The sequence below is a fragment of the Dryobates pubescens genome, chromosome 8 (genome assembly GCF_014839835.1).
Source record: "Dryobates pubescens isolate bDryPub1 chromosome 8, bDryPub1.pri, whole genome shotgun sequence".
Lineage (NCBI taxonomy): Eukaryota > Metazoa > Chordata > Aves > Piciformes > Picidae > Dryobates > Dryobates pubescens.
Window position 1 is genome coordinate 26,001,526 of NC_071619.1, and position 13,847 is coordinate 26,015,372.

The 13,847-nt window shown below is 40.7% G+C and overlaps 1 protein-coding gene across 1 annotated transcript; it reads right to left on the reverse strand.

The window, feature by feature from the left end:
• Window positions 1-354: 354 nt before the first annotated feature.
• On the reverse strand, window positions 355-10,543 carry LRIT1 (leucine rich repeat, Ig-like and transmembrane domains 1). The gene is made up of 4 exons (XM_009901720.2): window positions 10,241-10,543; window positions 7,240-7,706; window positions 4,187-4,492; window positions 355-1,395 (listed from the first exon to the last, which is right to left on the reverse strand). The coding sequence occupies exons 1-4, from the start codon at window positions 10,360-10,362 to the stop codon at window positions 410-412; spliced, it is 1,881 nt and encodes a 626-aa protein (XP_009900022.2). The 5' UTR covers window positions 10,363-10,543; the 3' UTR covers window positions 355-409.
• Between the last annotated feature and the right edge of the window lie 3,304 nt (window positions 10,544-13,847).

Sequence of the window (13,847 nt, forward strand, 5' to 3'; positions counted from 1 at the left end):
TACTAAACACTCCTCTATTTGTCAACCAAAAGAACATCAGAAGAGCTGAGAATAAAATACTTAGCAAATTGCAGAACAGGTACTAAACAACACCAAGCAGAATGCACTCAGAAAGGTTGCTTAATGTCCTCACACTCAGTGTGCACGCTTCATTTTATGAAAATTAAAGTGGTCCAGGAGAATGAGGCCATAATCACAGAAGCTATTGACTGAGTTCAAAACAGCAAACCCCAAATGGGATGAGCAGCATGTTTCTGTAAAGCTTGAGCACCATCTACCCTCTTGCAACCCCCTCCAGAACATGTCAGAGACAGAAACAGTGACAGGACTGGCCTTCAGTGCTGGAGCAGACTCGTATATACATCCATGTGCTTTCCACCTAGCAAGTGGATAATGAGCCTAGTTACCGTCAGCAAAAGTATTCATTTGGTTGCCCCTCTGCCTTTGGTATTGCTTCTGAGTCCACACTGGATCTGGCAGACAGTAGCCTGTTTGATTCATCAGGGGTATGTCTAGTCAAATATTCTCCTTCCACACCTTTTGCCTTGGCTGCAGGAGACAGGCTTTCAAAAGTGACGTAGGACTCCTGAATTTCCTTGGGTTTCCTCACAAAGCACTTTTTGCAACGCCTTTTCAGTGCTCCGCAGCAGACCACCAGTGTCAGAGGAACAGCAATGACACAGGCCACACTGATGACCACCACATTGATCAGCTTCTGGGTCCCTCCTGCACTGGCAACTTCATCTGTGGAAAATATAATGCATTGCTCCTTCCTGGGGATCAGCCCTTTCACGCAGACACATGCAATGTATTTGGTCTTTGGCAGAAGCCCATAAACAGTGAGCTTTGTCTTCCCTGGCTCCACATTGATCCTCCGCATGTCTCTTTCTCCAAAGATGGCATAAAGGACACTGAATACTGTAGTGTTCTTTGCCAGAGGGGCCTTCCAGGCCAGGGTGATACTCTGATCAGTGTCTCCTATCACCCTGACAGACCTCACCATTCTCTCTGGCTCCTGCTGACCAGTAGGTGGGCTAACCAGCAGGTTTCTGGGGTTGCTATCTTGTGCCATATCTGGGAGGAGGGGGCTTTCTCCAGTATCCACTCCACTCCCCAGGGTAGGCACAGTGGAGGTGGTGATAACATACCTTGCCACAAGTTTGTCATTGTAGGCAGCTGCTTCCATCCCAGTCGCCTTCCCATTCCATGCACTTTTAGCATTAGAGTTGGGGTCATCTGTGCTTTCTGAATCTGTGATGATGAGAGATATGAACGCCTCTGTTGCCCCTAGAAAGTTCTTTGCTTTACAGATGTACTCTCCAGAGTCAAGATAAGAAACTACAGGCAGGCCCAGAATGGACCAGCTCATGCCATCACTAGAAATCTCTTGGTGAACTGCAAGGAAGGCAAAATGTAAAATAAGTAATAATCCATAGCATTAATAACATGCTTTGTGAAATATTAAGAGTCAATCAGCTGAATGCCTGCTTAATCATAATTTCTTTTGCCACCAAGCGTATTTCAAAAGCAAAGTAAATCCAAGAAAAAGATCTAATACATTTAATGTATTTAATTCCATTTCCTCTAAACTGATGTACAGGTTGAAAAGAAGCCAGGAAAGAGTCTTCTATTTTAAAAAAAAAAGCTTAAAAGCTTTTATGTAGGTACAATGCTTAAAAGAGTGGAAGGAGTAGGGGGTAACATGATCTATTTGAACATGTTTGAAAAGCAGTTTTCTGAATCACAGAAAATACCACAAGTGAAGATTTTTCTTTTAGAAACCACATATGGCATAGTCTGAAGGATATAGATAAAACCAGGTTTTACTGCTGAATTATTGCATGTTTTTATGTTGATCCAAACCAAGGCAGCCTGATCACATATCTCTGAACAATATGTATGTGGCCAAGTGTTGATTTCTCACTTGATTTACCAAAAGGCTAAAATTAGGGGGGGTTGTCTTTTTCTATTTGTGCAGGGTTAAAAAAAAAATTAAAATATCTGGAATCATCATCAGAAGGGTAAAATACCTTCTTCATTATTAAACCGGTCTCCTTAGGATGAACACATAATATCTCTGCTTTATTCCCATTGAATGTTAAACCAGGGATATGGATGAAAAGCAATGAAGATGCAATGAATACTTATCCCAAGCCCTCATGGGGCCAGGATCCAGTCTGGGCAATCAGGGCACATTCCAACAACAGTGAAATACAATGGTAGTGGAAGTTGCACTTTCAGTTTAATTATTCACTGAATGAGTATATTAAAAACATGAGTATATTAAAAACAGTAGCTACTGGTCTTCCTTCAGCACTTCCCAGTACAGACAGACTATGGGCTCTCACTCCTTTCTGTTCAGAACACCAACATCTCAAACAGTCACATTATAGCATTGGCACAGAAAATGTCATTTCTGAGAAATAATGTATACTTTCAGCCAACTTTTTATTGAAAGGTGCTAAAGTCTGATTTAATGGGGCACAAAATATATCATTCTCAGTTGTAGCCTAAAGTAAATTCAACATACACTTTCAGAAAAGCATTCTCTGTTTTATTTTTCATTGTGGCTCTTTTCAAGTGTAGGAGGGACGTTCACAGCATGATGGGTAGACATTATCATTATGAGGAGCAGCTCTGATACATCCTGCACATCATGCACAACAGAGCAATGACTTGTGCAGATCCCCAAAAGGATATTTGTTACAAGTGGTTCTACTGCTGTGAAAGAAAAATGCTCTTTCCCCTGTTTCTGTGCACTGAGGAGCTCTGTAGCCTTTTGAAGATCAGATCCCATACTTAGCAATTTAGCTGCCAGGTTTAGACTCACTATGAAAGTTAGAGCCATGCCTGGAATACAGTAGCATTCAGGGGACACTGGAGGGATGAGGGTTCAGGACCTAAAACTTCTAGGGCAAAAAGCTTAAGATGATTGCCTTGAGTGCAGCAGTTTTCTTGCCTAAATTTCACACATATCAAAGGATCAATATTGCAACTTAGGTTCAACCTTCCTTGTGAATGGAAATGAAAACAAGACTGGTCACAAAAGCAGTGAGTGGCTTTTTGAAGTCTTCCCCCAAAGAGGAATGAGCACAGAAGAGGAATCTTGTCACTGTTCCTCTCACAGAGCATTTTCACAAGAGACCTTGGTGCTTGGTGCCATGGTTTAGTTGACTAGATAGTGTTGGATGATAGGTTGGGCTCGATCTCAAAGGTCTCTTCCAACCTGGTTAATTCTATTCTATTCCATCAGAAAAGAACCACTGTATTGTAATGTAATGTAACGTATCCTTCATTAGTTTAGTGGGTTTGTTCTCTTAATATATCAGTAATGTTGCATGTTTACAACCTTTTCTTTCTTTGAGTCTCAGCTGAATTCACATCAGGCATCTCTTTGCCAGAGATGTTTACTCACTGATTACCAGCAGATCATCATTAGTCTCAAAGACCCGTAAAATAATTTAGTGGGAATTATTATTTCAGTGACTGAATAACTAACTAGCAAAACCTCTGTAGTCTCTTGCTACATCTGGACATATTTCATTTCTTTACCTCTCACAGATTTGCAGAAAGCCCTTTGACTTGTCTGACCAACACCACTGTTACGAAACAAGGCATGTGACAGTATTCGATTTTCTTATGATAATATAACATGTAAGTGATTTTACAGTCTCTCAAAAATGGCAATACAATAGTGAACTACATATAGAATACATAGACTAAACCAGGTTGGAAGAGACCTTCAAGATCATCGCATCCAACCCATCAACCAATCCAACACCACCCAAACAACTAACCCACGGCACCAAGCACCCCATCAAGTCTTCTCCTGAAAACCTCCAGTGATGGTGACTCCACCACCTCCCCAGGCAGCCCATTCCAATGTGCAATCACTCTTTCTGTATAGAACTTTTTCCTAACATCTAGCCTGAACCTCCCCTGGTGCAGCCTGAGACTGTGTCCTCTTGTTCTGGTACTGGCCGCCTGGGAGAAGAGACTAACATCCATCTGTCTACAACCTCCCTTCAGATAGTTGTAGAGAGTATGACACTATTGTGAATTACAGTGAATCTTTTCAGTCTTATCATCACAAAAGATTCTATTTGCTGCATAGTCTGTAGAAAATAAAACTGCAGGTCTCCCTCACTCATTTCATGTACACAAGAAAAGATCAAACCAAGCCCACCTGTGCCATTTAGCTGAGCACCATCAGCTCTTCTCCAGCTGAGCTCAGGGATGGGTACCCCTGTTGTTCCACATCGCAGGAGCACAGTGCTGCCCAGGATGGTCTTTACTTTGGCCACAGATGTATGTACAACAGGGCTTTGACACTTCCGCAGCTCCACCTGGCTGAAGAAGACTCCTGCAAGGCTCCGGGGGGTGAAGCACTTCAGCCTGGGCTCAATGAATGCTATGTTAGGAGACTGGAAATTTAGGAAATGGACCATTTCATACAGACTGCAGTCACACACCCAAGGATTGTCTTGCAAGCCTGTGAAAATAAGAGCACTGTCACTCCAACAGCAGCTTTCATTTCTGCTACTTCCATCCCACCCACCCCCCAATTTTTCTGTAGGACAAACTGTAATACGCTCCTAATCTACCCAGCTAGAATTGCCTGTGCATATGCAGGAGTATGTGAAGGGTGGGGAATGGGGGGGGTCCTGACAGTCCCCTACCACTCTTGGCTGTGTTTGATGCATCCCATAGTTGCCAGTTAATAGAAAGGAATCAATATGGCTTGCTAAAGTATCTTGAGATTTGGAGCTGAAATATTTTATAAGTTCAAAGCAGGATTATTCATACCATTAAAACATCACTATTTATGCACATAAAGAAGCAAAACAAGGAGTTGTTATAAATGCATTTGATGATAGATGGAAAAACCAAGTGGCCATGGGGGATGGTTGTTTTGTTTTGAGGAATGGATTTTTTTCAGTATGGAGAGACGATGGAGTCTCTTCCTTAAGCCAGGAAATTCTTCACACTGGAGTTTATTAAAATATTATCAGATTGTCATGCCAATTGTCAGGCATAACAGGCAACAGGTGTAGGCGTCTCTTCCAGCCCAGTTTTTCTAAGTTATTCTAAGTTTAGTAATAATTTTTTTCCATGAAGTGCTAATTTACACTTGATAAGATGAAAGAACTCTTTTAAGGATTAAATTGAAGAATATACATGTTATGGTATATAAAAGAACATTAATAGGTGATGACTATAGTAAGAATATACACACATGAAGAGGTATATTGAAGAATACACTCCTGATTCACAGCCCCGGAATGTTTCTCTCGAGCTTTTTTTGTGCTATCCCAGTGTGTGCTCAATTAAATCAAACTCTGAAAGAATGAGACATTACTCTATTGAAAATAGACCTGTGGAGATGGTACTAGAAAAGCAATGTTGGAACTAGCTCTGCATATCCATGAGCAAAACTGCTGCATTCTGATTAAATCTGCATCATCCTACTCACACATTCACATTTACCTGTCCTACAGATATTTATGTTCTCTAATGACTTTAGCTAGAAGAACTGGCACATCTTTGAAGCCTAATCTAGGAGCACAGTGTTCCAGCTCTCCTGCCTACCACTGGAGTGAGCTTTGCTCCCTCCAATGGTGCTTCACATCCTCTTTTGCACAGGCAGCCCAAGAACATGTCCTGGGGCAGGCAACTTCCTGAGAGTAAAAAGTACTAAACCTCCCTCAACTGCTGGAGGAAACAACAGCTGCCCACCCCACAGTGCCCATTCTAGCTGGTCCCCAGTGTACTGCAGCAGTAGTCTTGTAATCAGAAGCAAGAACGCAAGCACAGAGAATAGAATAAGCCAGGTTGGAAGGGACCTTCAAGATCATTGTGTCCAACCTATCATCCAACACCACCTAATCAACTAGACCATGCAACCAAGCACCCTATCAAGTCTCCTTCTGATCACCTCCAGTGATGGTGACTCCACCACCTCCTCAGAGGGTGCACCACAAAGCTCCATGAGCATCAAGGGGCTGCTTAGATTTCCTAGAGCCAACAGAAACACAGGGGTGATTAAAACCAGTATGATCTAGACCAGTGCCTTGTTGGGCTGCAAATGAAACAGGCCATCTCAAAACACCAGCTTTGGCTTAAAGAACTTGATACTGCATCTGGGAAAAGAAGATGATAAAACACCTGTTCCTCTCCTGATGCTAATGAAACCTTAAACATCCACTAAGGGTATGTTGGCATGGTGGCAGCTTGAATCAATTTGAAGTCTTATGTTTCTTTCCACTGTAATCTATTTTTTTTTTAATTTTACCCTCCCACATTTGTCCAAAGGACAAAGAGCAGCAGGTACCTTCCAGAGTGAGAAAAAACTTGCCCTGTCTCTAAAAGCCAAGTGCCTGAACTGACATCCATGGTTGTAGAGACAGTAGATGGAGATGCACAAACCCACAGATCAGTCAGTGGAGCCAGGTCAGCTCTTAGCAAGTGAAGACAGCAGAGGGCAACAGCTCTAAACCATTGTCAACCTGCTGTGGGTTTAAACCAGTGCACAACGGCTAAAAGGCTGAGTAGTAATCCCCTGGCTAGTAAACGTGCTTGAAACTTCATCTGGGGATACTGCAACTGAGAGGACTCGATCATCTGTAATATGCCTTCTGACACAAAAATGGACAATTGCCCCAAACCCCAGAAGTGTCACCAAAAAATAAATAAATAAATAGATTCTTCTGCCATTATAGATACACTTGAAGGCAGCACTATTTTAGTGGCTTTGGGGAGACTGATGATAAACACAGCTCTGGAAAGAGACAATCTGGCAGTCCTGACCCAGATTTTATGCTTGGTGATGACTTCATTACTCTTCAATCTGCAGCATTAAATAGCCATCTTTTTATCAAATGCTGCTTAAAATGGATCAATTCCATAATAACTGTTATTAGAAAATAGTCCATGAATGACAGGGAACTCTAAGCATATTTGTATTCAAATAATGGCAGTGTCAATAAATAAAAAGGGAAAGAGTTGCCAGTTTTGTGCTACAAAGATTCAAGCAAGTGACGAAGTTTATGGTGCAATAAGACAGAAAGTGGGGAGCCTGAGGTGAGTTTGTTAATATGCAAATGAACTCGCACATTTGATACAGGGTTGTGTCGTATGCAACATACTCGCGGTGGCAACCACGGTGGCTCAAAATGCTGTCATAAGAAATGGAGCTTTTGACATTTGTGCCCCCTGCAAAATGACAGGCACTTTTCTTACCTAGGATGATCTTGGAGTTATCATTGGGGAAGTAAGGAACAGTCTGGAGGTTGGCCCAGGTGGCAATAAGAGCCTGAGGAAGAGTCATCAGCTTATTGCTAGACAGGTCCAGGTATGTGATATTCTTGACATAACGAGCAGCATCTGGAGGGATTGAGGTAAGTTCATTGTTGTGTAAATCCAGAAGCCTTAGCTGTGGCATATCAACCAGGGTTTCCCAGGGAAATGATATTAAATCATTCCCATCGAGCCTCAGCTCCTGCAAGCGACGAAGGCCCTTGAAGGTGATCCCACTGAGGCTGGCAAGGGAGTTATAGGGCATCCAGAGGTACTCCAGGTTGTGGAGCGTGTGAAAAGCCTCTCCTGGCACCCTGCGGATGGCTGTCTTTTCTATCCGAAGCTTGGTCGTATCTACAGGGATGTTTACAGGAGTGAGGGTCATCTCTGGGTCATTACACAGCACAGTCCTGGTAGAGAAACACAGAGAGAGATGTAAATTTCTTGTATTTTGAAAAGGCTTTGAAACTCATTTAATGCAAAATTTTGATCTGACATTTTTCCACAAGATTTCTTTGCATCAGTTCTTACTTGGTGGTGATCTCTACATCATCACCACAAGCATGTCAGCTTGCAGTAACACACCTTTTGACTCTAGGAGATTGCAGTGTTGTGCCTGGAGCAGTGTGAGTCTGAGTCCAGTCCATATAGTGTTCTCGATTTTAATTTTTTACTATTTTAACGGGTTTTTTAGAGTACTTACCATAGACAAGACTGACAACATTCATGCACAACAGAGGATTCTAGTTCATGTTAAAACAAAAGCATCCACAAATTGAACAGTAAAGAAGCCTTATTGACATGCAGGATGGCAGGGAGTAATATAGATTAAATGTGGCACAGAATCTTTGGTTTGTGAGGTAAGGATAAGAAAGTCGGGTAACAACTCACTGGATATACACTACAGCAAGCTCTGCTTTACTATGACATAGTCTGGGAGGGGTGTACAGATGGTAGCACTCACAGCACTGCAAGCTTGTACATTTGTGAGAGTTAAAGTGCAGAGATTGATTCTTTGAATAATACTATACTACTGTCAAGGCAGATTTATGTATCTTAATCTTTCTTTCCCATTTCTAATCTCTAGAGGTCAAATCATGAAAACCCTATGTTGCATTTTCACAGCCTTCATATAAAAAACAGTGACTGGCTTTGTCAAGATGTGGGAATATAGATAGCTGTGAGGAATGAAGGGAGACAAAACACTTTAATTTGCATATCAGTAGGTAGAGAAAGGCAAGTTCTTAACAAAATACAAAGCAACACCGCAAAATGTAACAGGTTGGATAGCCATGTCCCACTCCACATGCTAAACAAGATACCAGAAAAAATGTAATGTGATCAGTCAAGTAACACTTTCTTATCACATTGCCTGGCTGATAAACAAAATTTTACGAAGCTTCCAAACCCAGTTTGGTTTTGGCTGAAAGCAATTATTCCTCTACTAACATAACTCCTCAACAAAAAATAACTAACGTCCTCTACTATCAACAAAAATAAAATAACTTGCTCCTGTACGTTTCATGGAGTTAAATGCTCTTTGAGCCTACAGTTAAATTGTTTATTTATAAACAAAGCTTAGCACACTACTTTCATCCTTCGGTTTTATTGCGGCATTAAATCTTGCCCACTCTCAGCTAAAAGTTGAGATTTTAAGAAACAGAAAAACCTATCAAATAAGAAAAATCCAGAAATCCTCTTCCAACAACTGTTGTGGGATTTTTTATGTAGGCATGGCAGAAAATGTCTGATAACATAACCACTATGGCAGTCAAACAGTGTGCTTCTCATCATGCTCCTAAATTAAACATTTCATCTACAGGATAGTCTTCTCCTACTAGCAAGAAATACAAATCATAATGGGGGGGAGAGGGGGCGAAGACAAAGAAAAAAAAAATGATATTATGCTCCTTATGGAACTACTGGATATTTGCTTTATTAGGTATCTTACCAAAACACTACAGCTTTTTCCAGTCACTGAGAGGAAATTCCCCTCAGAACTATGACACTTGTGGAGCAATAACTGGCTCTCACACTATTGCACTCCATTTTAACGACTGCAGACTACTTGCATCTCTACTACACTTCTTACTGGGAAAGGCTCTGGAGTAAGAAATTAGATCTATTTCATGGGGATCCAAAATATAGGGGACAGCCTTTCACTTCAGTACTGTGGTCTTGTCTAGAAAAAAAATTTATTCCACAGGATTTTGCAAACATTGCGTCTCTGTCATAAACCCCTTCTGATGTTAGCCATACTTGAAAAAAATGTAGTCTGTATTTCATTAAGTCATACCATTACTTGGTGATTACCCTTCAGAAAGACTTTTTATTACAAGCCTCCAGAGAAATGTCTGTACAATGGTATTGCATTAAAAAATAGATGTCCTTCTCTTTTTGTCATCATTTCAACTAAAAGTTTCCAGACTGAGAATTATTTAATTTTTAAAATAATAATAACAATAGTATATTTTCTTGGTGCACTCTCATCTAGAAGCCTATTGCTTTCCTAAAATCTCCAACCAAAGGACTTTTTAAGTAAACAGAATTACAGCTTTTGGTACCACAACATAAACCAAATCTAGTTACACTTTAGAAACAAACCAGCAGAGCAGAATAAAGCTTTTTAAATGTAGCATTTTCAGCATAAAAGGTAAAAGAGGGAAATGTTGTTTAAATTTTATTCCCCTTTTGCCAAAGCGCCAGTGGTAATTATGTCACTTCTCACAGAGATGCCCAAATGCTTTCTCTGAAAGCGGCTTACTGAGTTTTCAGAAGCTAATCCTCTGCAAATAAAGCTAGAGCGCAAAGCAACTGGAAAAATAATGGACACCAAGCCCGGACACAGTATTTTCTACTGTGAGCATCCTTATAGATAATAAGAAATAAAATCCCCGACACCAAGAAACTGAGCAGCAAACCCCCTGGGGAGGTATCAGCATACCTGGCTTTCGCTCCTTCGCTGAGGCTGTGGAAGGCGCAGCTGCACTGTGATGGGCATGAACCACCCGCCTGTGGCAGCCCTCCGAGCATTAAGCAGCAGAACAAACTCACCACGATCCACATGGCTACCTGTGCATGGGAAGGACACCTGGGCACTAGACAACAAGAAGGGTTTCTCCTATTGTTTTATCCATTGACTGGTCACATCTTGTTAACTCCCTTTTGTTTTCAGCCACACTGTGATCTTCCAGCCCTCGCTGAGTCCATCAGATAAAAAAGGATAGGCAGGGATTAAGGATGGGGACTTGAGTTATTTTCATGAAGGTGCTTATTGCTTCCTGGAACTGTTCTGACAGCATTTCTTCCCTCCAGGGACCTCCATCAAAACACCTTCCTCTGGTTTTCTGAGGCTCTTGTGCAAGGAAAAACAAAGATACTTTTGGTGATCTGCATCACAGGAAAGATAACTGTTATGTGACTAGGAATAATTTACTTCTTTACAGAGAATAGCAAATAGTTTGTAACAGTTTATTCTGCTAATGGAACATAATATGACTCCTATATAAGAATACCAAAAATATGTAGAGACACTTAAAAAAATCCTAGCTTAATCAAGCAATTATTGAACTATTGACAATATGCCTATTATTAATAATTTAGTAAATATGCACATATTTCAGTTTATCTCAGGACTAGGACACACCTGCAGGGCTGAGCACTGTGCTCTGATTTGCCGTAACAACAAAGCCCAGATGAGGGACCATTTCGGGGGCAGGTTCAGGAATGCCAAGAAAAATTCATTTCTTCTTAAGGACAGCCCAGGACCCAGTGTCAAATTATTTTGTCCATTCCCCTTGAAGACTGTTGTTTCCCATCTATTACCAAAGGAGGCCATAACTGCAGAGTTGACAGAGTACACCTATGTTTTCAGCAGTCTATATCTGATTCCAAAGAACATAATACATGTGAGGTAATTAGAGTCCAAATATGCACACATACAAAGCTTAAGAAGTTGCTACTTGACACAGGAGCAGAATTATGTTCAATCTACTAAAGATGCTGCATGTTTATCAAAACGAATTTTTTTCTGTTGGGTGTGAAAATGTAGGAATCTCTCAGACTTCTAATATGCAACACACTCTTAGAAGTAAAAAGCTTTGGAGAAACAAATAGAGTATTACTTTCAACATGATCAAACTGCTACTTCCCAGCCATATAGCATTATAGCTTTGGCAGAAAAATTGACCCCTTGTCAGACACAATACAGAAAGCAAAAGTTAAAAGCTAACAAAAGTGAGAATGATGCTGAACAGCTAGTAATAAAGCACCAACCAAACACTACTCCCATGTTTCAGGAAAATATTTATTTTCCATTTCTAGAGCTCCAGAAAGCCTCAGTACCCAGCAGTGTTACAAGGGAGAGTCCCAGATGCCTCACTCCAGCACAAAACGTAAGCAATAATACTAAAATCCTGGACCCTGTTAGATCAATAGGAACTCTGCCATCTGCTGCACCCAAGGAAATGGGAGTGTGGCTGATAGATGCTGAAACCACTCTGTTCGCCTTTCAGCACTGGTCACTTCCCTTTACCTAAGGTCACAAAGATTTCGCTAAAGATTATGTTTTCTTGGATGTTAACTATTGTCATATTGATCAGAAAAAAGTGCCTACCGTATAATTTCTGTCAGTGTTTGAAGAGACCATGGCTCTTCTGCCTGCCTCTTGTAGATAACCATCTAAATTCAGATTTCCCTAGGAGACAACTACAGCTCTACACCTTTTAAAATGCCTAGTTGGATCTATAGCTGTCCTTCCACAGAGATGCACAGAGGAAACAAATCTATGAACTGCATAAAGCCAAGCAGAAAAAAATGAGCAATCTAGACCAAAAGACACTTTAGAGGTTAGAAAAAAATATTTAAACAAAACAAACAAACAAAAAACACCATAGGCCATTCAACATGCAAAACTTTCACCTGAGAATGCTAAGAGTCAGACATGTTCTGAAAAGCTGCTGTGGATGCTACTCCTCGAAACTTGTTACTTCCATGCCCCCAAGTCAGATCCCTAACAAAAGACTAGTCTGGGGTAGCTGTCACGGACAGATTGTTGCAAATAAGCCTATCATGTGCAACTCGAGTTATCTGTTGCTGAAGTTGGTCTCTTCCTGTTGGCAGCAGAGGGATTTGAAGCCGCCCAGTTCCCTAGCTAAGCTGGATGCAGAAAGCTACATGCTATAACCACCCTCATGTCTTCACTGCTTCCCTACTGCCCCTTGCTATCCTGCCTGGGCTGAGGATTTGCCTGTGTGAGGAGAATCCATGAGGAATAAACTGTCTGAAGTAGCTCCAGCTCCTGATTTCACTTCCCAGCACTCCTTTCAAATGTTCCTCCCTCTTGTGGACCTGTTGATTTTGCTTTTCCTTTCAAGTGCATAATTAGAAATTACCAGTCAGAAGTGTAACAATAACACACCTATTCCTATGTACAAACCACCTGAAAGTTAATTAATGTGTTACAGCAACAGTACAAGGCATTGTTCCTAACAAAGATTGCTTATCAGGATGTCTGGCATACAGCTGTTTTCATGCAGAATTCAATCTGTGTTCTTTAGCTCAATGAAATTACACTGGCAATTTTTCAGTAATTCTGGGTAATGAACTCTGAGTTTCAAGGAAATTTAGATGTGGTTTGGGGCTAACTATTAAACTGGCATTATCTGGTGCCATAGCTTCACATAAGTTTGTTTCACAGGTAACTCCAATAATTAATTATGGTTTGTAGAAATCACTTACTGAGAGGAAGGCCCAAAGAACTATTCTTCCCCATGATACTTTCACATTTATTGTTGTTTGAAGAGAAATTCAAATACCTCATTATTTATTTCTGAAGCAATGAGAACACAATTCAGTGTTGCTCATTAAATATCTATAGTTACTCGCTCATCAACTTCCATTAGGTCCCATTTCTAGATTTAATGATTTCTCAGTTTCCTTAATGACCTCCAAGCTAAGACCAAGCTCATCAGTTTTTTTTAGTGCACTTATTGGTCAACTTGCCTTGCTGTCCAAACTCTGCCTTAGCTCAATACTCACGACATTGACTGAAACACCTCTTTTCTCACTAATGTTAAATTCTACTTGAAAAAAGCAATTCAACATAATTAACCTCTTGCCTCTATTTTTTTTTCAATCCATTTGATAAAGCTGTTTCTCTCTATTGGAGCTCTGCAATAATAAACTCATAGAAAGTAGCCAGTAACTATATGGTAAGATTTGCTGTCATGAACCTCAATTTCACCTCTCAAATGAAACACCTAAATTACAACTAGATGCTGAGAGCCATAGAAGTAAACCCTAATTTATAACCTCCCCCAGCAATCAATAAAGCTTGCATTGGCAGCTGCTAATGCTATGTACTTTGTTGAGAAAGTTGCTATTTAGTCAACATGATAGACTCACTTCTGAACAAGAAAGAGAAAGACTTGGTGGTTGGCTGAGAGATTAATAAAACAAGATAAAGTGGTCACATTAACATGTTTCTCTTTGAGTATATCCACAAGTGTGTCAGAGACATGAGGAAAAGGGAGGGAAAAGTACCAATCAAC

Coding starts and splice junctions, on each gene's coding strand:
- LRIT1 (XM_009901720.2), bottom strand. CDS start 10,362: ATGTGGATCGTGGTGAGTTTGTTCTGCTGCTTAATGCTCGGAGGGCTG. Junction 4,493..7,239: donor TAACTCCAAGATCATCCTAG/GTAAGAAAAGTG, acceptor TTATTTTCACAG/GCTTGCAAGACAATCCTTGG. Junction 1,396..4,186: donor TGCTCAGCTAAATGGCACAG/GTGGGCTTGGTT, acceptor CCTTCCTTGCAG/TTCACCAAGAGATTTCTAGT.